Genomic DNA, 24,661 nt, shown 5'->3' on the forward strand with positions numbered 1-24,661 from the left:
GGAAAGGTCTATCAAGTTGTCCACCATTTTTTAATCATGTTTGTTTGTTTGCTGTTTATCAGTAGCAAAATTGAATTGTAATGGTTCTTTATGTATTTGTATATTAACCCTTTACCAGATATGTGATTTGCTCCCATCATTAAAATCTTCATAACGAAAAGTTAAACATACATAAAGTTTACTTATTTGAGAGAGAGTGTGTGCACAAGTGGGGGAGGGGCAGAGAGAGAGGGAGAGAGAAAAAATGCCAAGGAAGCTCCGTGCTGTCAGTGCAGAGCCCAACACGGAGCTCGATCTCATGAACCATGAAATCAGGAGTTGGATGCTTAACTAATTGAGCCAGCCAGGCATCCTGAAAAGTTAGACATATTTTTAAGGAGATAGAAGAGATGAGAATGAATTACCTACTGCTGCAACGGTTATTAACATTTTGCCATATTTCCTTTATTATACACACATACTTCCATGCACATGCAAGTCATAATCCTGAAACAATTTAAAGAAATTTAAAGAAATTACAGAATTTAAAGAAAAATACGGACATCCTGACACTTCACCTGCACCTGAGCTTTCACTTTCAAACAATAAAGACATTTTCCCACATCTACCATATTTCCCCTGTATACATTTTTCAAAATACCATTTCAAAAGAATACATATTAATGGGAAAAATAACGCCACAATTCTACTGCTTTTTCTAGTTATAACATAGAAGCTAACTCCTTTTGGAATAAGTTCACTGACAGTATTCCTTAGGATTTTGGCATTTTCTCACATATCATTATTAAGAAACTATCTTCATCAATTGCCTACCAACTTCTTGCTTTCTCTCTTGTCTTCCCCTTTATCCTCTCTACACTGCAGCCAGAATAGTATCTTTAAAACTTAAATCAGACCATGTCTGTCTCTGTCTCTCTTACTCCGACAGACCCCTTGTACTGCATTTAGGATAGAACATGTTCCAAATTTACCGTGACTTCTTACCAGGACACAGCATGGTCTGACCCCTGCCCAGCCCAGCTCCATCCAATTTGACCTACTATCTGTTTCTTCAACATCCAGGCTCTTTCCTCAAGTAGGACTTCTGTGCATGTTGTTTTCTCCACTACCACACAGCCCTGCTTCCACACACAGCTCTTTTTTACACTTTATCACATTTAACATAAATATGATCTCTTCACACAGGCCTTTCCTCATGACATACTGAAGCACATCACCTATTTGTGCTCTTTCACAACAACCTTTCCAATATTTTCGTAGTTCTTTCATATTTATTTAGTTTTAAAAGACTGTCTCCTCCTACCTCTGCCCCCACAACCTTCAGTTCCCTGATGACAGGAACCGTGATACCCCAGCACCCATGACATAGCTGGTAAGCAGAGAGCAGTGAGAGGCACAAGTAACCTCACAAAGTGATTATAGACAGGGCTTTTTTCACAGGATATATTGGTTGGGCAAGCTTTTAAAAATCAATCACATTACATTGTATTATTTCCATGTGTGTTTAAAATCTAATCCCAAATTATTCTCTCGTTTGAATTACATAATGTGGCAAATCATTTCATATGATTTAGGGATCAGGTTTAACCTGGAAATCTGAGTGAGTATAAGATCAAAGTTGAAACTACGGTATATTTTGGATGTTCTCTATGTCTGTAATATAAAGATTTGTTTTCAGTATTGTCATGGTTTTCTTCCTTTTACAGACTGAGACAACACTTGGACTCAGTTCGTATCAACAGAAAAGGTAAGGAAGGAATATATATATATATATATATATATATATATATATATACACACACACACACATATATATGTTATAATGTATAAAATTTTATGTATTTGATAAGATAATAACATAACTTCAGTTCTTTTTGGGGGATTCCAGCAATGCTGTCCTTCTCTTGCACCAACTTTTTTGGTGAAGAAGGAAAAGCAACTTATAAATCACATTATATCATATTATTTCAAGTACTGTGTATGGCAAACCAGGTTTAAATCTGGATTTGCAGGTGATATACTGCGTAGCCTTTCTCTTCCTTGTATATGAAACGGTGTTACCCTCAGTGAGGGGTGAAACGCCCCCTTGCTTCTTAGAGGATCAGCTTTGTAAGTCCCTGGTGACTTCTTGTGGCTCTTGCTGCCTTTCATGGACCGACCCTTGCTACCCTCAGTTGTTACAGGATGTCCGCCTGCAGGCCCCCGGAGGAGGAACTCAGAGCAGTGAAACTCAGTCTTGTGACTGAAAGAGAACACTTTTGAACCCAGTTCCTCTATGATAACAAACAAGGGAGTTATTTTACCCTAAGGTTTTATGAAAATATGTACATGCTTGTGAATTTGAAGATGTCTTCCTCACATCTGAATTCTTTGGTCTTTTGGTAGCTTTTCACATCTATTAGACAATGTGAAAGAAAGTTACTATCCTCATAACCTTTCCAGGCCAGAGGTTCTGCACCTGGTTTTTAAAGGACAACGTGAGCTATCTGTGAATTAGATAACCTTGAATGTCCTTAGGGCTAGTGAAGTGCAGATTGCATCAGCAAAGAACTTTATTTTGAGAGAGATATAGCACATATTAAGACTATATAAGTTTAACTTCATAAATAGCAAAATGAAACTCCTTCAGTATTCACTGGTTTTGTTCTTTTCACTCTTTCATATCTGCAATAACGTGGCCCTATTTCCCCATTTTTGTCCATCTCCCTAATTTTATATATGCCCTGTTGGGACGGGCTCTACCCATGAACCCTGACCAAAGGATACACCCACTGCCTACAGTAAGATGTAGACTTCTCTGCTCTTATGATTATATAGCATAATGCCACTCTTCCATCCCTCTACCCCTTCCCAAATATCTTTGGCACAAGGATGGATTGTTTCTGGACTACTTCACATCTAGCCTGATGCTAGACTTGGCTGGGCTATCTAAGAACCTAGACTCTGACTCATTTAGAGCTAAACTGATGGGAAGAAAAGCATGCCTGTTATCTTAGGCTTCTTCCATGATACTTTATTGCAGCAGTTAGGAAATTAGCTATGAAACTATATTGGCTACATTTATGAAGATGATGTTATTCATCCATGATCAAGATTTGGCTTTAAGGTATTTTCCTAATATAATGAAGAATTTACATCAATACATAATTATATTCTGATCTCATGTTCCACTTACCTATGATCTACATCTGCCTAACAAACTACCCAAACTTACTAGCGTAAAGCAATCATATTATTATGCTGTCAGACTCTGTAAAAAGTTGAGACAGAAAGAACACAGAAAAGATAGCTTGTCTCTGCTCCATGATGACTGGGGCCTCTGCTGGGGAGACTCCAGAGATAGAGGCCTGTTCACTTGCATAATGATGCTAGCTTGTTACCTGGGACCTCAGCTGGGCTGTCACCTAGAATGCCTCCATGTGGGCCCTTCTGCCTGGTGTTTTCACAAAGGCTTGTTTGGGCTCCCTCACAGGATTATAACTGGATTTCAAAAGAGAACATCTCACAGAGAACCCACTTTTGTTTTTTCAACCTGCCTTCTGAAGTCATAGTGTTATCTCTGTCAGATGCTGTTGTTCATTCATTTAGGTGGTTCTTGATTCAAGACATGGCGGAAGTGGAGAGACATGGGGGTGAGGGATAAGGTGAGGGGAATGACCCCCCACTTATCTATAGCAGGAATATCAGATGATTTGCAGACATGTTTTAAAACTGTCACACTTTTGTTTTGACCAAGATCATGAACTGGATAAACACTTGATTCAAACTGGTATGCATACCCTGTGGGTTTGAAACTGGATTAGGTACTAAACATATGTTTTAGTTCAGACTGCTGTAACAAAATACCACATAGACTGAGTGGCTTAAACAACTTTTATTTCTCACAGTTTTGGAGGCCTGGAAGTCCAAGATTAAGATGCCAGCAGATTTGGTTCCCTAGTGAGGGCTCTATTCTTGGCTTACAAGATGGCTACTGTCTCCCTTTATCCTCAGATGGCAAAGAGAGAGAATGGAAGCAGGCTCTCTGGTGTCATTTGTTTTGAAGGCACTAATGCCATCATGAGGGCCTCACTTTTGTGGCCTTCTCTAAACGAAATACCTCTCAAGATTTTCATATTGGAGGTTAGGGCTTCAGCATATGAATTGGGGTGGGGGATACCAATTCAGTCCATAACAACATACAGGTCTAAATTTATATTTTGAGCCTCATATCAACTAACTAAAAACTAAACTAAAGAACAGGGTTTATGAATCACGCTTAATAAGTCATTTTAAAACATTTGTGACATGGAAAAGCAAGTACAGTCTCCATACATACCAGGCATGTGATGATTAGAACATAGCTTCCACATTGAAGGGATTTAGCCATTTTTTAAAATATGTGACTTAGTGCTGCACAAATTAAACACTGCCAGAGCTCTCTCTGAGTAAGAATAACTTTAATGAACATGCATATGTAAAATAAAATGTGAATGAAAATACAAAATTGTGCAGTTGTAGAACAGACGTTGTAAATAAAATGTGTAGTTGTAGAACAACAGAAATTGTGATTTGTTTTCAGTTTAAAAACAAACTATTCTATAAAAGTGCCAGCATTTGGGTTTGAAAACTTGAGTAAAATGAAAGTTATCATATGATTAAGTATTCTAAGTACAGAAGACCCTATTAGATGGTCTTCTTGAGCCCCTCGTTTAACAGACGAGGAAGCTGAGACCCTTAGAACCGAAGGATATGCTGATGGGTAAAGTGGCAGAGTTTCATTAAAATTCATCATCTTGCCAGCCCCATGTTGCATTCACTCTCTTTGCATAGCAAGTATGGAATCCTTCAGTATTCCCTGGATTTTCTTTTTTAGCCAGTATTCATTCCTGGGAGTTTCTGAAAGTATCTGCTCAGTGCAGGGACTATGCACACAGCCCCTGCCTGCAGGCATCTTTGAAGGGCACTGAAGACACCCGTTCTGATGAGGTCATAAAGCATAGGTGTTGAAGTGACAAAACACAGCCTACTTTGTGGAAGAAAGCAGCACTCTTGAGAAGGATGTTTATAATGGGTTTAATTGCAGGGATCAATGTACATAAGGTACACGCATGTGCCTCACTTGCATCATCAGGCCCAGGTCATAGCTGAGGTCATAGCTTCTGACTCCAGAGTCTTGTCTCCATCTCTGGAGTGTGCCACGTCCACCATTCTCTCCTCAGGGACATGGTCAGTGTCCACTGAGCTTTAGAGATTGCTGGGAGGGAGGGACCCTTTGTCTTTTGACCTTCTGTAGTCATTTCTGCATCAATTTCTCACTTTTTCTCTTCCCCAGTTTTACAATCCACATGCTACCTTCTCTCTGGCTTTTTCAGTAAGCCAGTAGATTCAGCCCCATCCTTTCCCACATTGCTTGTACATGATCTCTTGAGTCAAAACTCTCATTCTGTAAGTGGAATTTAACCTGCCCCAGGGAAATTTGTATCATGAAAAGATCAGCTAATCAAATGATTCTATAGCTAGTGCATTGTATGGCAGTACAACAGTAAATGCTAGCCTCTGGCCACCATTTCTTCCTCTCCTGCCTCTTCTTCTCCCTCCTCTCCCTCACCACACACCATTATCATCTGCATTAGTTTTGGGGGGCAGGCTTGGCTCCAAGGGCTTTCAGGACACTGCAGGGGAATGAACTACTGCTTTCACGACCTCAGGATTGTGGGAAGTAAAACCACGGAAAACAGAATTTTCCAGAATACTCTTTTTTTCTATTCCTCTCCTATGTTCCAGCTCATGCTTTCTAATTTGTTTTAATACAGTTATCAATTACATAATAATACTTTGTTTAAAGCATGTGCTGCCTTTATGATACGATGGTAGAGAATGTGCATATAGTGTTCCATCAGTGTTTATTTGAGTTGAACACCACAATATTATAACGAGTACCAGTAATGATTTAATATTTTGCGACACGATGCCATCCTTTATGGATGACTTTTCCTAGGATTGTGGAGCCCTGTGGTGGAAGATTAGGCATCAGAAGTCCTGAGTTCTCTGTTTACCAGCTGTGTGACCTTGAAAACAACTGTCTAACTGCTCTGAGCATGACTTTCATTTGTAAACTGGGGAAGATTCTTTCTTTGCCTGATATATATATGATATAAGGTTATGCATTATTTGTTGTGAGGATCAAATGAAAATATTTGCCTGGGTAACAGTAGTTTATAAACTTTAAAATGTTATATGAATACAAGTTGTGGATATTTGATAATTTGCTCAGTCATTCAGCAAACATTTGCTGGGATCCTTGCGTATGCTAGGCTTTGTTATAAGAACTGGTGACTCGGTAATTGTATCTGTTATCTATGGCCGTGTAATATAATAAACTACCCCCAAACCTGGCAGCTTCAAACAGCAGACATGATTTATCTTTTTGCTTCTGGGAGTGAAGAATTTTGGAGCACCTTAGCAAAGTAGTTGTGGCTCAGGATCCTTCCTGACATGGCAATCAAAGTATCAACCAAAGCTGTAAGTCATCTGAAGGCCTGGGAGTGCTACATCCTCTTCAGGATGGTTCATTCATAGAACTCTTGCAAAAGGCCTTAGTTTTTGCTGGCTGTTGGCAGGAGGCCTTAGTTCTTCACCGTGTCGAACCCTCCATAGGCTTGCTTAAGTATTGCTGCATCATGACAGCTGGTGACCCCAGAACAGGTGATGCAAGAGAAACAAGGAGGAAGCCACAGTGTCTTTTGTAATTGAGTCTTGGAGTCACACTATCACTTCTGCCATATTCCATTCATAAGAGGTCACCTCCAAGGCCAGGGGAGTTATCAGGGAATCTTTGCACGTATTTTAAATCTGCTATAGTGCTGGATGGGCAAGATAGTCCAAGACTCCTGCGCTGGTATAGAGCATGTGTTCCAATGGGGAAACAGACAGTAAGTCACTAAATAAATAAACTCACCTAGAGTTTATTTGGAATAGGCAGGACTCCATTGCTTCTTAACTTTGGATGTTGAGGAAGGTTTCTCTGAAATGATGTTTAAGCTTACCTGGTGAAAGTCTTAGGGAAGAGCATTTCAGACACAGGAACAGTTAGTACAGAAGTCTTGCATTGGGGCAACACTAGTGTTAATATTGTTATCAGAGCTAAAAAATGTTAGTATATACAACTTAGTAAGAAGGATATGTGTGTGTGTATGTGTGTGTGTGTGCGCGCACGCGTGTGCGCACTTAATGTTCATAAGAAGAACCAGAGTCTTCTAATCTTTATGTTTTCTGGTATCTCTGGGAATTAAGCCAAAATATTGGGCTGGGAAATATTTTCCAAATTAAGGGTTGTTGGGATTCTTTAATGACTGTATAATTTGCTTATTACTGGGTACAACTGTTTTGGTTGCCTACAGTTAATGATAAGCCCTAGAAAATTGTAGTTAGATCCCAAACTTGGTAATATCTCAATGGCAGATAAAGTCTGCTAACACTTGCAGTTTTAAATTTTTAAATTTTTTGAAAAAGCTAAAGGGAATGTCCTTAAGCTGTTTTTTAAGATTTCATTTGGGTTTGTACTTTTATTTTCTAACTCTGGAGCTTTTAGCTGCACATGAAGTGACATATATGCAAAAAAAAAAAAAAGTACTACCTTGCATAAATCTTAAAGACTGTAGTAAATTGATAATAGGAAGTCAGCGTATCAGAAGTGAGCTTAAGTAAAGGTATGGTTCGCTTTGCATTAAATGCATCTTGCATTTGCAGATGTTGGTAAGCTCCTTTGAGTAGGCCAATTTACTTCACTTATTTTTTAAAAGTATCATATTACTCTCACCTTAAATACAAGTGTGACAGAATTGAGATTTCTGGAATGGTGGTGTGAGCAGCTTGGGGACTTCTCCCCATAAGAAGCATTTCTTAAGATGATTAAAATCTGCAAAAACAGAATATCTGGAGATTGATCAAAGGACTTACAATGAATTGAGAAATATTTATTCAACAAAATCTATATAAACTTGGTGAGAGCAGTGGGAAGCCATAGTATTTAAGCTAGAGACTGCACCCATCACCCTGCAGCTCTGCCTTGCTAAGAACTATTTCAGTGGGCTCAGCAGACAAATGGATGTTCCCCATCTCTCCCAGCTCACTGGGATGGAACAGTTATTCCAGTTGGATTTGGCCGCCAGCGAGCACTGGCAGATCTCATTTTCCATAAGCTTCATGCTATAGAGGCTTATTTTGAGTGGCTGGTGGTAATCAGGTGAAGTTTGTCTCTCCTCTACCCCATTCCCACAAATAAGGATGATCAGAATGGGCAGCTGGTGAAAAGAGCAGCCCCTTTTTCCTACACAGCCCTGTGTCCTGGGAGAGCATTTTCATTTTGCTCAGCAGCTGAGTGACAGGCCTCCTGTGCCCCAGCTTCCTAGGCAAAGGACTATTCTGGGTAGATTTAGCAGCCAGTGAGCCTAGGGATCAGTCTGACCAAAGATGTGCAAGACCTGTACTCTGACCTTAACTGAGAGTAATTAAAGAAAACCTACAAATAAGTGGAGAGAGAATACTGTCTTCATGGATAAGAAAACTCAATATTAAGGTGTCAGTTCTCCCCAAATTGATCTATATATTTCAATGCAATCCCGATCAAAATCCCCACAGTAGAGATTGCCTATAATCTAACCAATTCTGAAATTCATGTGTAAATGAAAGTAACTCAAAATAGTAATAATGTAATAGAATCCAGTACATTATTAAAGATTATTGAAGATGTTGAAAACCAATAAAATGACCCAAAAAAAAATAGAAACAGACCTAGAAATGACAGAGATGATGGAAGTAGCATACAGGGAATTTAGTACATCTATTATACGTGTTCAGTGATTTAAAGGAAAACATGAGAATAAGGAAAAATGGACATTATGAAAAAATAAATGGAACCTCTGGAGCTGAAAAATAGTTTCTGAAGTAGAAAATTTCACTTACAGCAACATAGATGACATTAAAAAAAGAAAAAGTGAAATTGAAGACATAGTGATGGAAACAACCCAAACTGAAGCACAGGAAGAAAAAATTACTGGAAAAAGAATAAACAAACCCCTGGTGACCTGTGATACCATGGCAAGCAATTTAACACACATATAGTTGAGTTCCAAGGAATGGGGGGCGGGGAAGGCTGTTGAAGAACTTCAGTAAACCCAATGCAAAAGTAACAAAGAAAACCACACCAAGTCGCATAGTATTCATATTGCTGAAAGCCAATGATAAATTGAAAGGCAGCCAGGAATAAATAAATCACATGTAGGGATACTAAAGAGAAGAATGACTGGTGCCTTGTCATCAAAGACAGTACAAACCCAAAATCAACAAAATGGCATCTTAAAAATATCAAAAGAAAAAATTGTCAACCCCCAAGATATTATATCCAGCAGAATTATCCTCCACAAATACATTTCCAGACAAAAGCTGAGAACATGTGCAGCCAGCAGACTGTCACTATAAGAAGTGTTAGGGAAGTTCTTTACATTCTGAAGGTAGTAACCGTTACAGGTGAAAACACAGCTCTAAGCACAATAATGAAGATCACCAAAAAGGTGAAAATATATGGATAAATATAAAAGACATTTTTTCTCATTAAAGATTGTTTTGAGATAACTGACTTTTAAAAACAAAAGTAATTACAGTGTTTTATGGGATTGATAACTTGTATATGTTACACGTATGATGACAGTACAAAGGGCAAGGGAGGGGTAATTGAGTTGTAAAGCTCTTACATATATGTAAAGTAGTATAATATTATTTGGAGTTAGACTGTGATAAGATGAAACAAATACTAGAAGATATATTAAAATCATTTGAAAAGAAAAACAACCCAAAGAGATCTAGCTAATAAAGCAGTCATGGAGACAGAGTGGAATACTAAAAGAATACTTGATCTAAAAGAAGGCAGATGAAGAAGACAAAAAGAATAAAAAACAAATGGACAAAATTGAAAACAAATAGCAAGATGGTAGCCTTAAATCAAGTATATCAAAAATTATAATAAATGTGAATGGTTTCAATACCAGTTTTCAGACTCTATTAAAAAATAAAGATCCAAGTATATGCCATCTCTAAAAAACGTACTTTATTTTTCAAATTATATTTAGTTTTTTACCTTTTGTTTTGCGGTGATTTTAGTTATTTTGTAAACATTTTTTAGTTTATTTATTTTGAGGTTGGGAGGGGCAGAGAGAGAGGGAAAGAGAGAATCCCAAGCAAGCTCCATGCTGTCAGCACAGAGTCCAGTGTGGGGCTCCATTCCACGAACTGTGAGATCATGACCTGAGCCAAAATCAGGAGTCAGATGCTTAACTGACTGAGCCACCCCAGGTACCCCAGCAGTAATTTTAGTTTAGGGAAAAGATGCAAAAATAGTACAAAGGATTCCTATATACCCTTGACCTAGATTCCCACTTTATTTAATATTTTACATATGCCTTATCATTCACAATCTGCCTCTCTACCTCTTCTCTCCTTCCTTTTTCTTCCTTCCCTTCCCCTGTTTGTCCTATGTATACATATAATGTATATGTAAGCATTTTTTTTAATTTTCTGAGAATCAGCTATAGATGTTGCTCCTTTACTCCTAAAAACTTCAGTGTATAGTTCTTATAAAGAGGGATATTATTTTATAAAACCAAAGTATACATATCAAAATCAGTATATTAACACTAACACACATAGTATTTTTTAATCTGTAGACTTTGTCAGTTGTCCCATTATTGGGACAATTTTTATTTTAAAAAGAAGATAAATTTTGGTCCAAGCCTCAAGTCCGTATCGGTCATATTTAATTTTCATGTCTATTTAGTCTCAACTTTAATGTGCAACAATTGATTTGTCTCTTTATGTCCTTGACATTTTTTTTTAAGTAGTGGCCATTTTATAAGTAGTGGCCACCATCCTAGTTTGGGTTTTCTCATGTTTCATTTCAGATTATGTGTTTTTGGCAGGAATATCACTTAAATTTGTGTCCTGCCCAGTCCGTCTGATTATCAGCAGGTACATGGTGTCTCTTTGTTCGATTTTTCTTTTGTAATTTATAAATACCTCTCCAAAAAGTACCTTGAGACCATGTAAATATGCTGTTTGGCATCAAACTCTTACTAGTTACAGCATTCACTGGTGATTCTTGCCTGGAAATTACTGCTCTGGTGATTTTTTTTTTAACTTTATCATTCTTTCTGTGTTTATTAGTTGACATTCTAGTGCAAGGAAGATGTAAAGGTCAAACTTCATTTTTGCAGGTGTATGTATCCAGTTATTTCACCACCATTTTTTGCAAAGACTATCTTTTCCTCATTGAATTACCTTAGCACAGTCACTAAAAATCAATGGACCATATATGTTTGGGTCTGTTCTGTATGCTTTTCACATGTCCCCTTTCATTGAACACTTCCTTACTTTCTGAAACATCAAGATGTTCTAGGCTTACCTCATAATTTTCCTGCCCAAGCCCTGGAATATCCTATTTATTCAGAGACTTCTGCTTCATTTTAGTGAAGGATATTTACAAACTAAGATCTGTGTGCTATGTGTACTCATTGCTGCTGGGGTGTCGTTGTCTCTAGGTCTTGTTAGTGAGAGTTAGGAATGTTTCTGTATGTGTGTGTGCACAAACACACACATCTCTTTCTATATCTATGTATATTCAAAACCATGAGTTGTTACCAATAACTCCATTTTTAACACACCACCACAGTGTTCCTTCTGTCCCTTTTTTCTGTATATTTTCTGTATATTTTTTTGTGTCTTCTCCAGCTATGAGAAACCTGGCTCCAGTTATCCACAGAATTTATACCTGATTTCTCAATCCTAGAATACAAACAAATTCATTTCAAATTGGTTAACTCATACCACCATGAAAAACAAACCTACTAGTTGAAGTACAGTGTTTAGAATTTATTTTTAGTTTGAATGTATATGGTCAAAAATACTATATTCAGAATTTACGTGTGTTATGTTCTTTACCTTTCTCTTCATCCTCTCCACTGCCCTCTTCCATCATCATCTACATTGCAGGTCTGTTCATTCAAAAGAAAGTTTGGTTCTTTGGTTTCTGTCTATATTCCATTTGAGATTTTTTTACCTCCATCTTACAAGTGCACTCATTTTAAATATGTGAAACAATAGGATTCAAAAAGTCAGAATGATACAAAAATGTCAAATGTGAATGTTTTTAATATGTTTCTTTCTCCACAAAAGGAAGCATGGTATAGACTTTTTAATGTTTTGTTTTATTTACTTAAAAATCTATCCTTTAGAGACCTTTCTCATTATTTTTATAGACGGCAACATACTATATTATGTGGATGTGGATTATATACGAGCAATTTGCTTCTAGTATTTTGCAGTTGCAAACTGCTTCAAAGAATAGCCTTGTGTATATGGATTTTCACATTTTTGAAAGTTATCTGCAGAATAGATTCCTACTGTTAGGATTTCTGAGTCAAAAGATAAGTGCATATGTAATTTGTATTGTTGAAGGAGCATGGTTAGGGTAAATTCCTAGACATGGGATTGGTGAGTCATATATAGGTTTGTTAGTGTTGTCAAATTCTCTTTCAAAAGAGCTGTGCCAGTTGGCGTACCCCTCATCAGTAAATTAGAGTCACTATATTCCTACGGCTTTTCCTACAGAAAAGGGGAATACTTTTTAATTTTTGTCAATCTGATAGCTGAGAAATTCTGTTGTCATGTAGTTTTAGCTTGTCTTTCTCTAGTTATGAGTGAGGTTGTATATGTCTTTTATACTATGCTTATATTTATCTTTTGATACTGTCTGTTCATTTTTATTCTACCTCCTTTTCTATAGGACCTTTGATCTTTATTTCTGCCATTTAAACAGTTTTTTATTAAGGATAGTAATCCTGTGTTGCAAATATTACCTTCCTTTTGGTCATGGAGATGTGATTTTGAAGAAAAGCACTTTTTTTTTTTAACATTTATTCATTTTTGAGAGAGTGTGAGTGGGGGAGGGACAGAGAGAGAGACAGAGACAGAGACAGAGAGACAGAATCTGAAGCAGGCTTCAGTCTCTGAGCTGTCAGCACAGGACTTGACAGTAGGGCTCAAACTCAGTAGACCACAGATCATGATCCGAGCTGAAGTCAGATGCTTAACCAACTGAGCCACCCAGGCACCCCTGAAGAAATGAACTTTAAGTATAAAAACACAAAAAGTAAAAAGATGGAATAGGGAATAACACTATCAGAGAAGTTAGACTTTAGTACAGGAAATATTATTAGAGATAAAGAAACACATTTTATTATTACAGAAGAGATAATGTATCATCCCAAGTCTGTATAATTCTAAATATCAGAGTTTCCAAATACATGAAGAAAACATAAATGTTTTTTGTTCCAAATATTTGTTCCAAGTAAATGAAAAAAAACAGAAATGAAGGCAAATTCACAATTATAGTTGGAGATTTCAAAATTCAGCTGTCAATAAAATAAACAGAAAATCAGTAAAGGTATAAAAGACTTGAACAACACTATCAACCAGCTTAACCTTGTAGGTATTTTTCTTCATAGATATTTATTGAACACTTCACCCAGCAATTGCAGATTATGTTCTTTAACATAGCAGAATTAAAATAGAAATCACTAACAATTTGGGAAAATTTTTAAATTGAAATTAAAGCCTATGACAGAATTCAACATCTATTCATAATTAAAAGCACTGAGCAGACTAGAATTTCCTTGGTCTGATAAAGACCATCTGTGGAAAAACAACAGTTAACATGATTCTTATGGTAAAAGATTCAGTGCTTTCTTTCTATTGAGAACAAGACAAGGATGTCCGCTTTTATTTCTCTCCAGTATTGTACTGGATGTGCTAGTCAGTACATTAAGGCAAAAAATAGAAATAAGAGGCATCATCTGGAAAGGGAGAAATGTGTTTGTCTACAAATAATATGATTGTGTCCATAGAAGATCCTAAAGAATATACCCAAAAAGCTTTGAGAATAAGTTAATTTAACAAGATTGAAGGATATATAGTACTTTTCTATATTCTAAGTGCAAAAGTAAAATGTTATATAAAAATGCCATTTACAGTAGCCTCAAAACATGTTACATACTTCAGGATGAATTTACAAAAAAAAAAAAAAAAAACCCAAAAAACAAAAAAACACCAGACTTTAAAACCCATACACTGAAAAGTGTGTGGGAATTAGGAGCACCAACCCCCTGTCCAGTTGAGAATCCACTTATAATTTTTGACTTTCCAATAACGTAACTACAGATAGCCTAATGTTGACCAGAAGGCTTATTGATAACATAAACAGTTGATTAACACATATATTGTATGACCTGAGCTGAAACCAAGTGTCAGACACTCACCTTACTGAGCCACCCAGGTGCCCCCCCATTCTGTTTTCTTTTTGCTCCTCTTCTTGGATAATTCAAAATTACCTTTCAGTTCATTGATTCTTTCTTCTGATGGTCAGATCTGTTGCTGAAGCTCTCTGTTGAATTCTTCAGTCCAATTATTATATTCTTTATCTTTAGGATTTCTGTTTGGTTGTTGTTTTTTTATAGTTTGTTTCTTTGTTGAACTTCTCATTTCATTCAGGCATTTTTTTTTCCAATTCTATTTAGTTACCTGTGTGTTCTTACAGAGACAGTTCTTTAATCAGCTTAACTTGGGGTTCTTAATGAGCCAGCTGAAAGTTTCTTGAACAAGTGGGATTTACTATCCAGGTCGCTATTTGGCCAAGGACACTTACTGAGCTCTGATGTCAGCAGGGGCACTGGCTGGGAATGGTTAGATAGGACTGCTGACTTAGTTCCCTGTCCATGCACAGCTAGAACATGGCCTCCACAGTGCTTGGATTCTCTGCCCATGTTTCTTGGTTGGGCAGGACTGGGTGCTATACTCAGCAGTTAGGCAGGACTATGAATTTGTTTCCCTGCCTGTATGGGGCCCTAAAACAGGCTCCCTAGCCATTATGATTTGATGGCTGGGGACCTGAATCTAGCAAGCTGCCCACCAAGCTCTCTGGCCAGATGGGGCCACCACCTCAGCTCTGCACATGAGCTAAGCCACTGGCTGGGTTCTCTGCTCAACTGTCCTTTTAAGCAGGGCTGCAGGTTAAGCTATGCAGCTTCCTAGATGTTCTGGTTAGGCTTCCTGGTTGGGTGGGGTGGAGTTATATTCAACCCTAAACAGATCTTTTAATTTGCTTCCCAGCCCAGGTTGGGCTATAGAACAGGCTTGTGGCAGGTGTGGCTCATTGGATAGGGATCTAAATCATGTGGAATTGTCCACCAAGCTCCCTGGCCAGACGGGCCGGTGGCTTGACTTTGCAGTTGGGCATAGCCACTGCCTAGAATCTCCACTTGGGTGTCATTGCTAGGAGGAGTGTGGTCTGTCAAGATCCAAGCACTGGTTGCTGTACATCCTTCCCTCCCTTGCATCCCAATCTGATCTCCAGTGGTCAAGACCCACAGGTTCACCCCTGCAGATTCCCCCAGTGGTCCCCTTGTGACAAGACCCAAGTGGGCCTTCTGGGAAGCAACCCATAACACTGAGGAAGCTGGACATCCACCTTGGTCTATATCTTTCCCACTGAAAAAACTGTAGGCCCAGGGTACTCTCTTAGTGTGGTTCCGTCCCTGCCTTGGAGAGGTGATGTGGTCAGAGTGTAGCCATTCCTCTTACCTTTCTAATGTAGTCCTTTTCAGTCTCTGTGGTCCAGGAGGGTTCTTCAACCTCACTGCTGTGTTCTGGGATTTTCACAATAAGTGTCGTGTCCATGGATAGCTGCAGGTTGGCCTTCCTGTGAAGGGTGCTACAGTTAGCAACAACTTGAGTCACTGTCTCAGTGACATCACTCCCCAAAAGACAACATTTATAATAAGAAAAGGAGGAACAGGGAAAAGATATTCACAGTACACATATTTGACAAAGGGCATGTATCTAGAATATGTGAAGACCTCTTATAACTCAGTAAGACAAACACCCCTGTTAAAAAAACTTTGAATAGACACTTTACAAAGGAAGATATCTAATTGAACAATAAATAAATGAAATGATATTCAACATTATTAGTCTTTAGAGAAATGAAAATTTAAGCTAAAAATTTATAATTATGTGGTTTATTTTAAGTCACTGTTTTTCAGCTGTCTCTAATAAGAATCATATTTGAAACTACTTTAAACTGTTGATGACTTTGAAAATTTTATATGTTAAGGTACTTTTCCCCTCTTATTTCTGCTTGCAGTACTTATTGTGGATCAAGATGCAAAAGAGTAGTAACCAAATGTGAGAATATAACTGGTTTCTGGGTTTTTTCTAGACTTAAGGAATCACATTCTGGAGGTGGGGCTCTGGAATCTGCATTTCTACAAGCGTTCTAGATGATTAAGAAAGATACAGGTAGACCACAGAGCATTCTTTAAGAAGTACTGGGCCAAAGAGTACCTTTTGTTTAGGTACTAGTTGCCTTTAGGAAAACATTTTAAATTTCCTGGTTTAAACAAATTCCCAAAGCTCCAAGAAGGCTTTATTTGCTTCATTTGGGAGCTACCTGCTTAACTTGGACCTCACAGTCCACCAAGCAACATAGACCATGTCTCACAAGAAAGATTTTTTGTATCTTCTCAGTTGTTCCCTTGCTTGAAGTCAGAAAATAGTCCTTATGCATCTCCTTATCCCCAAATAAATAATAAAAGGAATAACAATATTTGAGACTTTGAGAACAAATACAATCACTGTAGGAAGCATAAAATCATCCAATATTCTATTATAATGTCTCACTCAGTCTGTTTCTTTGAAATTGACAAAGAATACCATTTTTTACATTGCCTTTGCCCCAATTTATTTTTCAACATTAAAGACTTGCAAACATTTGCTTTCTGTTAATAAAACGCTAAACAATGTCATGCCCTTTTTTTTTTAATTTTTTTTTTAACGTTTATTTATTTTTGAGACAGAGAGAGACAGAGCATGAACAGGGGAGGATCAGAGAGAGAGGGCGACACAGAATCTGAAACAGGCTCCAGGCGGTCAGCACAGAGCCCGACGCGGGGCTCGAACTCACGGACCGTGAGATCATGACCTGAGCCGAAGTCGGACACTCAACCGACTGAGCCACCCAGGCGCCCCTGTCATGCCCTTTTAAAATAAGCGTAGTAGTGGGACGCCTGGGTGGCTTGGTTAAGCGTCCAACTTCAGCTCAGGTCATGATCTCACGGTTCGTGGGTTCGACCCTGCATTGCGCTCTGTGCTGACAGCTCAGAGCCTGGAGCCTGTTTCAGATTCTGTATCTCCCTCTCTCTCTGCCCGTCCCCCACTCGCACTCTGTCTCCCTCTGTCTCAAAAATAAACAAACATTAAAAATAATTTTATTATTTTTTTTATTTTTTTGACAGAGAGAGACAGAGGACGAGCAGGGGAGGGGTAGAGAGAGAGGGAGACACAGAATCGGAAGCAGGCTCCAGGCTCTGAGCTGTCAGCACAGAGCCCGACCCGGGGCTCAAACTCACAGACTGCAAGATCATGACCTGAGCCGAAGTCGGACACTCAACCGACTGAGCCACCCAGGCGCCCCTAAAAGAAATTTTTTGAAATAAGCATAGTAGCAAACATCTCTGTCAGCTGTGGATACATGACAGCTATGTCATTGAATTTTGGGGTTTTTTTAAATAAGATTATACCTGTGACAACTTGTGTTGTACCCACTCAAATATTAAACTGTTTCTTAGACATAAATCTGCTATTGGTTTGAAAATACATGTTTGTTTATGAGGGAATCATCTTTATGTATTTTTCCCGTCTCATATTTTGTGAGAAATCTGTAAATAACAAATGTCAGACACCACTTCTGTGGAGCACTTTTTGGGAGGTCTTAGCCCACTTAAAGCATAAAAAATGAAAACAAGGGGCACCCGGCTGGCTCAGTCAGATAAACATCTGACTTCGGCTCAGGTCATGATCTCACATTTGTGGGTTCAAGCCTTGCATCAGGCTCTGTGCTGACAGCTCAGAGCCTAGAGCCTGCTTCGGATTCTGGGTCTTCCTCTTTCTCAGTCCCTCCCTCACTTGTGCCCTGTCTCTCTCTGTCTCTCAAACAATAAAACATTAAAAAAAACTTTTTAATAAATTTTTAAAAAATGGAAACAAGTTCTAAGGATTTAAAAGGAAGAAATAGAATTGCCATTGCTTGCAGATGATTTGTCTACAGAGGTAATCAAAGATAGTGATCATTTTGGCAGCACAGGTATTGACAGGAAAATCTAAGGGAATCTATAGACAAACTATTAGAATCAACTTGCCAAAGTGACTTGGGTAACAAAAATCAGTAACTTTAAAAAATAAAAATGTAAAAAAAAGTCATTAACTTTTTTTTTTTAAGTCAGTAACTTTTTTATAGGAAGTAATAACCATATATATCCAGCAGCCTACCTAACATCTCATTTAGATAAGACATCTCAAATTTAAATGTCTAAAACCATAAGTACTCTTGAACGTCTAAACTGTCTATCCTTCCTCACTTCTTACCCACACCTCCTATGTCATGACTACATATCTGGTTTCTCAGGCCAAAATTTTAGAATTAAGTCATTCTTGATTTCTCTCCTTTCTCTCACGTTCCAAAATCAATCCATCAGCATGACCTATTGCCTTTACCTTCCAAATACATTCAAAGAAGAGCCATTTCTCGCCACACTGCCTTGCACTCCCACAGACCACTGCTACCATCATCCCCTCTTGTCTGGACTACTGCAAGACTCCCTTGCTGTCACTCTGGGGCTCCTACAGCATACAGCATCTAGAATTAACCTTGTCAGATGTGTCAGATCACGTCACTCCCTTGATGAAAACACTACAGAGGCTTTTTGTTACACTTAGAATAAAATGCAGGCTCCTGAAAGGAGACGTGGCCTTTGTACTTCTCTGATCTCAGCTCCTTCTTCCACCCCCTCCTTCCCGTCACTCTGGCCACTTCGGCCCTCTGTTCCTCAACATGCCAAGGTATGTCTCCTTTCTTCCCCCAGATCTCCACCACTCAGGTCTTGGCTGCAGCACCCCTCCTCACAGAAGCCTTCTCTGTTCCTACCGTGTTTGGTCTGTCTCTTTGTATGTCCCATCATTACCTTGTAGGTTCTACTTTTGTCTCCCCTACTGGGATGTTAGTGCAATGAGAGCAGGCTCTTTGCCTTGTTCCCATAGCACTGGCCACTAGACAGCCCCAAGCATTCACTACCTTTGTGTTGAGTCAGTGGGGGTGTGCATGTTTTTTGTTTTTGTTTTTGATCTTACCTGACCACTTTAGATGCTTCCATTTGCAACTTGGGGAATAGATTCTCATTTCTGTGAGAGAGAAAAAAAAAAAAAACTGTATCTTAATCTTCTTTATATCTCTAGCATCTAATACAGTCAATGTTTATATATATAAATTAATGACATATACATATGCTTCATGCATTATACTTTTCCCCCTTGATTGGATTAAGACTTTGTATGTTTGAGTTTCACACCCTTGAAACTGATGAGCTAGTCGGCATCCCTTGATTTAAAGGTGCCAGAGAGTATCTTTGTTATATCATGCCTAAGGAGAGCAGAAATCAAAAGAGAGTAGATTCTTTACCTCTCACTGCAAGTGGCTCCTGTCTTGGGGGCACTTGTGCCTTCTTTGTTCCAGTGTCTTTAGATTTTTGCAAAGTAGGATCTTAGATTTTTTGTAAAGTAGAATCTTAAATTTGCTGTTTTCCTCCTTATTTGTGTTTTTCATCTTTTCTGTTCAGCATATGTAGAGGGATTATCAAGCTAAAAACTCTTTTAGACATTACTTTTAGCACATTGATTCTACTACTCAGACTATGTAATCTTTGCAGAGTTGAGTTAAAGCTAAATTTGCAACATATTCTCAATGTCCTTGTCTATTTCTAATATATTTCTAATGTATCATTTGAAGCTTGTGTTCTTGTGAATTATGGTAATGGAAATAAAGTCTTACAAAATGGTTTTGCTCTAACATCATTTCTTAAAATACAACAGAAAGATAAACATTCACTATTTAGAAATGTTAGTGGCTTCCTGAATTTTTTACTTTCTCTGTGCTTAAACAGATGACTAGAGGCATGTGGACATCCCCACATCCTCCCGGTCATTTCTATATTGCATCATTGTTAGGGCGTGTCATGGTGATGTTTAGGAGGTTTGCTGTTCAGAAATCTGTTTTGGTGAGAAGTTCTAGTATCAAGTGGGAAAGTTAGAAATGATATTCATATATTTAGGCTAAGATGTTATAGATCGATGTGTTCCGAACTCTCAAATGAAAAAGCTATTTCAGTTCCTAAAACTTTGTCCCCAAATTCATTTTTGTTTAGTTCCTTTGACACTCTTGTTACAATGTGATTGTGGTTTTTGTCTGTATACTGTATTGTCTGCCAAGGATGTGTAGTTGTGTTGACTATTTATTGTTCATTGTGCAGGTATCAAAAAATACAAGTGAACATATTTAGATATGTTGGTATCAACTATATCAACCAAATAAATTTCAACATTGAATCTACTTGAGCATTTTCTGCTTTCACATACTTTTGAATAGGACAAATACTCCCTTTTCTTCATTTTTTAAAACGTACATTTCTTGATTTCATCTAATAAGAAAAGTAATGCACAATCCTGATAGGACATTAGACTCCATTTTTCCTAAAGATGACAGTCTCCTTCCATCAAATATAAGAGATTTAAGGAAACATGGCATGTATTTTGATCTTCATAAAAGAGTTCATTATTTTCTAACTAACAGTGAGTTTTCTCTCTACAGTAAAATTGTCTTTGAGTATGTTCTCTCATCCTAGAGTGGACCAGAATGGAGACTAATGAACCATTCTGAGATTATTAGGGCACGAGCAGTATTTATGGCGGCACCTGAAGGCAGGGAGAGGAGGTCGGCATACAACACCAAAATTGTTAGGCTCAAACACCAAGTATTCTTACTTAGAAAGTATTCTTTCTTGTGACAGAATTCAAGTGTCTGACTTCAGTTTGGGGATATATATTTTAAAGAATTATTTCTTACGCTGTTTTCTTTTTACTTACAGTATATCTCTGTACCGGGGTAATTGCAGACCTATACGATTTGAGCCACCAATGCTGGATTTCCATGAACAGTAAGTTTAAAATTTTCAGACCATAGTTTCTCATTAAACTATTATTTGTATTTTATGCATGCATTTGTCTTGCTTTTCACCCATGTTGTCTCTATGAGAAAGTTACATTCTCAAGTCGTCAAGGAAACCGTGTTGTTGAATATGGTTTGAAAATGGGAAGCAAGTATCTATTATGAGTATTAACTTCTGAAGTTTGAAAGATAACTACCTATAGAGTCCCTGGTTCAAAGGATCTTATATTCAGGAGCTGCATGAAACTTTTAGGTTACTTTTCTGATTAGCACTTTATCTCCACTTTTATTATGTAAGTTTTCCATGTGGATATAGAAAGATACAGTATTTATTTGTTTGCATGTGCTTTTAAAGTGCAAACTTCTATATATCACCAAATAAATATTATCAGTAATCCAAAAGGACAAACAAAAGAAAATCCTGCAGAGAGTTGTGATTCAACCACAGAATTGCTTCCTCAAACCAGATTTCTGGCTTCCCTTCTACCTCTGGGTATCAGGTTTTGCACATCTCAGATACACTGGGGAGAAGACAAGTCTTCATCTGTATTTGGTTCCAACCTAATTTAGCAAGTAGATAAAGAGAGTATCTTAGTGATATAACTGCTAGACTAATGACACTCTGGTAAGTTAGGAGAAAAAAAGAATTTGAAAGGTAAGTGATAGAGAAACTGTATGTAGATCTCTTTTGATTCAGTTAATGAAATTTGTAATTTTCTTTAGTGTTGTCAAAATTGTAATTAGTCATTTTTTATTATAGTAAACACATTAGGTTTGAATAATTTATTTCCAATCTCAAACCTGGAATAATCAAATACACTAATTATATTTGTGTAGAACCACGTTAGAGTAGTTAGCATTAATAGCAAGATATCTGATAGCAGCCCCCATCTTCTAAGGAGATTATATTCTGACACAGATCATGGATTTGGGTGGTGGGAGTGCACAGAAAAGTTCGTGTGATTCCTTGGGCATTTCTAGATGGAATCAATATTTTGGAATAGTCATTATGTAAGCAAAATTGACTTCTGGGGTGTCTGGGTGGCTCAGTTTAAGCATCTGACTCTTGATCTCAGCTCAGGTCTTGATTTCAGGATGATGAGTTCAAGCCCCATATTGGGCTCCACACTGGGTATGGAGCCTACTTAGAAAAAAAAAGATTTGACTTCTGGGTGTTAGATTTAAAGACCATAATGTTCTGGGAGGCCTGGGTGGCTCAGTTGGTTCAACACCCAACTCTTGATTTCTGCTTAGGTCAAGATCTCAAAGTTCGTGAGATAGAGCCCACATCAGGCTCTGCACTGACAGCACAGAGCCTGCCTGGGATTCTATCGCTCCTTCCCTCTCTGCCTGCCCCTCTCTCTCTCTCTCTCTCTCTCTCTCTCTCTCTCTCTCTCTCTCTCTCTCTTTCAAAATAAATAATAAACATTTAAAAAAATAAAAGACCATAGTGTTTAGATAGGAAACACATCACTATCATTTCTTATAAAAACGGTTTAGGTACAATGTCGAGATTGCAAGGAACATAAAGTAGAGCCTTAATCCATTCATAGTAATGTGTCACCCACAGTCTCCTTCTGTCAGATGTAAGAGATTTAAAGAAATATGGCACATACTTTGATCTTCATAAAAGAGTTCATTATTTTCTAACAGTGAGCTTTATCTCTACAGTAAAATTCTCTTTAAGTATGTTCTCTCATCCTAGAGTGGACCAGAACAGAGACTAATGAAGAAACATTCTGATATTAGGGCATGAGCAGTATTTATAGTGATGCATGAGGGCAGGGAGAGGAGATCAGCCTACAACACTGAAACTATTAGTCTCAAGCACCAGGTATTCTTACTTGGAAAGCTTAACAGTAACTATTCTGGAGAGATCTTGTCAAAATTTATATCCAGCCCTTTTCACTTTATATAATTTGTTTTTTTAGAGAGTTTTATAAATTTTATACATCACTTGAGATAAAGACATTTTCAGCTGTACAAAATGCCTAAGTAGAAATTAGGAATTCCTGTTCCAAATTCTCTCTCCCTGGATCCTTTAAATAATGGCCCATCCCTGAAATAGGAGAAATTGAGATAATGTCACACAGGATTCTGGACTAGTGATTTTAACCTTTTTTTGAGGACTAGATGAAAGCTGTGAACCTCTTCCTTTCTCCAAACTCACACAAAGACACACAGTTGTATACAAATGGCATCTTGCACACAGGTTCAGGGATTTTCTAGACATCCCTCTCAAGGTCCATACCAGATCCTTCAGAGCTAGTGAGGAATTCCTGTTCTAGGCCACAGATTATTAAATCACCACACAGAACTTACTGGGATTTTGCTTATTATGCTAGCAGTGCACGTCCACTGTAGTAAACTTAGAAGATACTTACCAAGGGAAAGAAGAAAATAAAAAATTACCAACAGTTCAGCCCCTCAGAAACATTAACATTGAACTTTTATAGTTCAAGTCCTTTTTCCATACCTCTATATTTATTTATCGAGTCACAAAAAACATAACCATATTTTCTGAACACAAACTGTTTTATAACCTGCTTTCTAAACATAATACAGTGTATTTTCTTCTTTATTCCATTGAATTATCTGTTACTTTATTTTATGGTATTAAAGGACATTAAATTGTAAGGATAGATCTGTTAAATTCATTTATTTTTTTATATTGTTTTAAGTTTAATTCTTATCAGTGCTGAAGCTAATGATTTAAATACAGCATGACTATATCCTCAGGAGAAAGTCCTAAGAATGGAGTTGTAAAATGAAATGATATGCAAAATATAAAGGTTTTCAATTAATATTTAGGCTAGAGAATAATTTGGTGTCATGCACAAAAAGAACTGGTAAGAATAAGTGAATTAATGTGTGACTAGAGAGGGAATAGATGGGATTTCCTTAAGAGCCTGGAACTGAAATCTCATGAGCTGAGAGAAAGTGTGGAAGTTTATTGAAAGTGTGTGAGTGGACAGGTGAACTCCAGTGCAAGCAAGGTTCAGGCAATACAGTGAAGAAAATTATTTGAAGCCTAGCATGAGGTCCTAGGTATAGCACAGGAAATGAATATAGTAGATATACTAGACTATTCCCTAAGCCAGCAAATTTACATGCTACCCCCAAAATAGTGGAAAGGAAAAAAAAAAAAAAAAAAAAGAAAGCCATTCTACCATTTTAAACTTCTCTTCGTCCAGTCTGAGAGCACTGAATGGAGTTTGTTTTTTCTCACGAAGGTAGAAGTGGATCTGTAGAAGTAGGAGTTGGGACAGATGTGAACACATGTATATTAGGGTTCAGTCAGAGTTTTTATATGACTGTGTGAGTATATATATGTGTGGAGTTTTTATGAGGAATTGGTTTATACAGTGTGGTAACTGGTTAAGCCCAAAGTGTACAGGGGCAAGCAGTCAGGAATGGAAGATCATGAGTAGTCTGGAACCCCAGGGGCAGGAACTTAAAGCTTGATATCCACAGGCAGGTTCTCAGGGAAGATGCTGAGGAAGCAGAACAATTGCAGAT

General features: G+C 37.7%; 1 protein-coding gene and 1 long non-coding RNA gene across 2 annotated transcripts in view; one reads left to right on the forward strand and one right to left on the reverse strand.

The window, feature by feature from the left end:
* The window catches only part of TMEM131 (transmembrane protein 131), a 238,990-nt gene that overhangs the window by 89,758 nt on the left and 124,571 nt on the right, over positions 1 to 24,661 (forward strand). Inside the window, exons 3-4 of the mRNA XM_047851472.1 lie at positions 1,707 to 1,747; positions 21,063 to 21,131. Coding sequence (XP_047707428.1) covers positions 1,707 to 1,747; positions 21,063 to 21,131 — 110 coding nt within the window. The remainder of the gene's footprint in view (positions 1 to 1,706; positions 1,748 to 21,062; positions 21,132 to 24,661) is intronic.
* LOC125161667 (uncharacterized) lies at positions 14,379 to 19,319 on the reverse strand. The gene is made up of 3 exons (XR_007150715.1): positions 19,273 to 19,319; positions 15,670 to 15,787; positions 14,379 to 14,619 (listed from the first exon to the last, which is right to left on the reverse strand). It is a non-coding gene; the product is annotated as an uncharacterized LOC125161667 (long non-coding RNA).

This window comes from Prionailurus viverrinus, chromosome A3 (genome assembly GCF_022837055.1).
Source record: "Prionailurus viverrinus isolate Anna chromosome A3, UM_Priviv_1.0, whole genome shotgun sequence".
Taxonomy (NCBI): domain Eukaryota; kingdom Metazoa; phylum Chordata; class Mammalia; order Carnivora; family Felidae; genus Prionailurus; species Prionailurus viverrinus.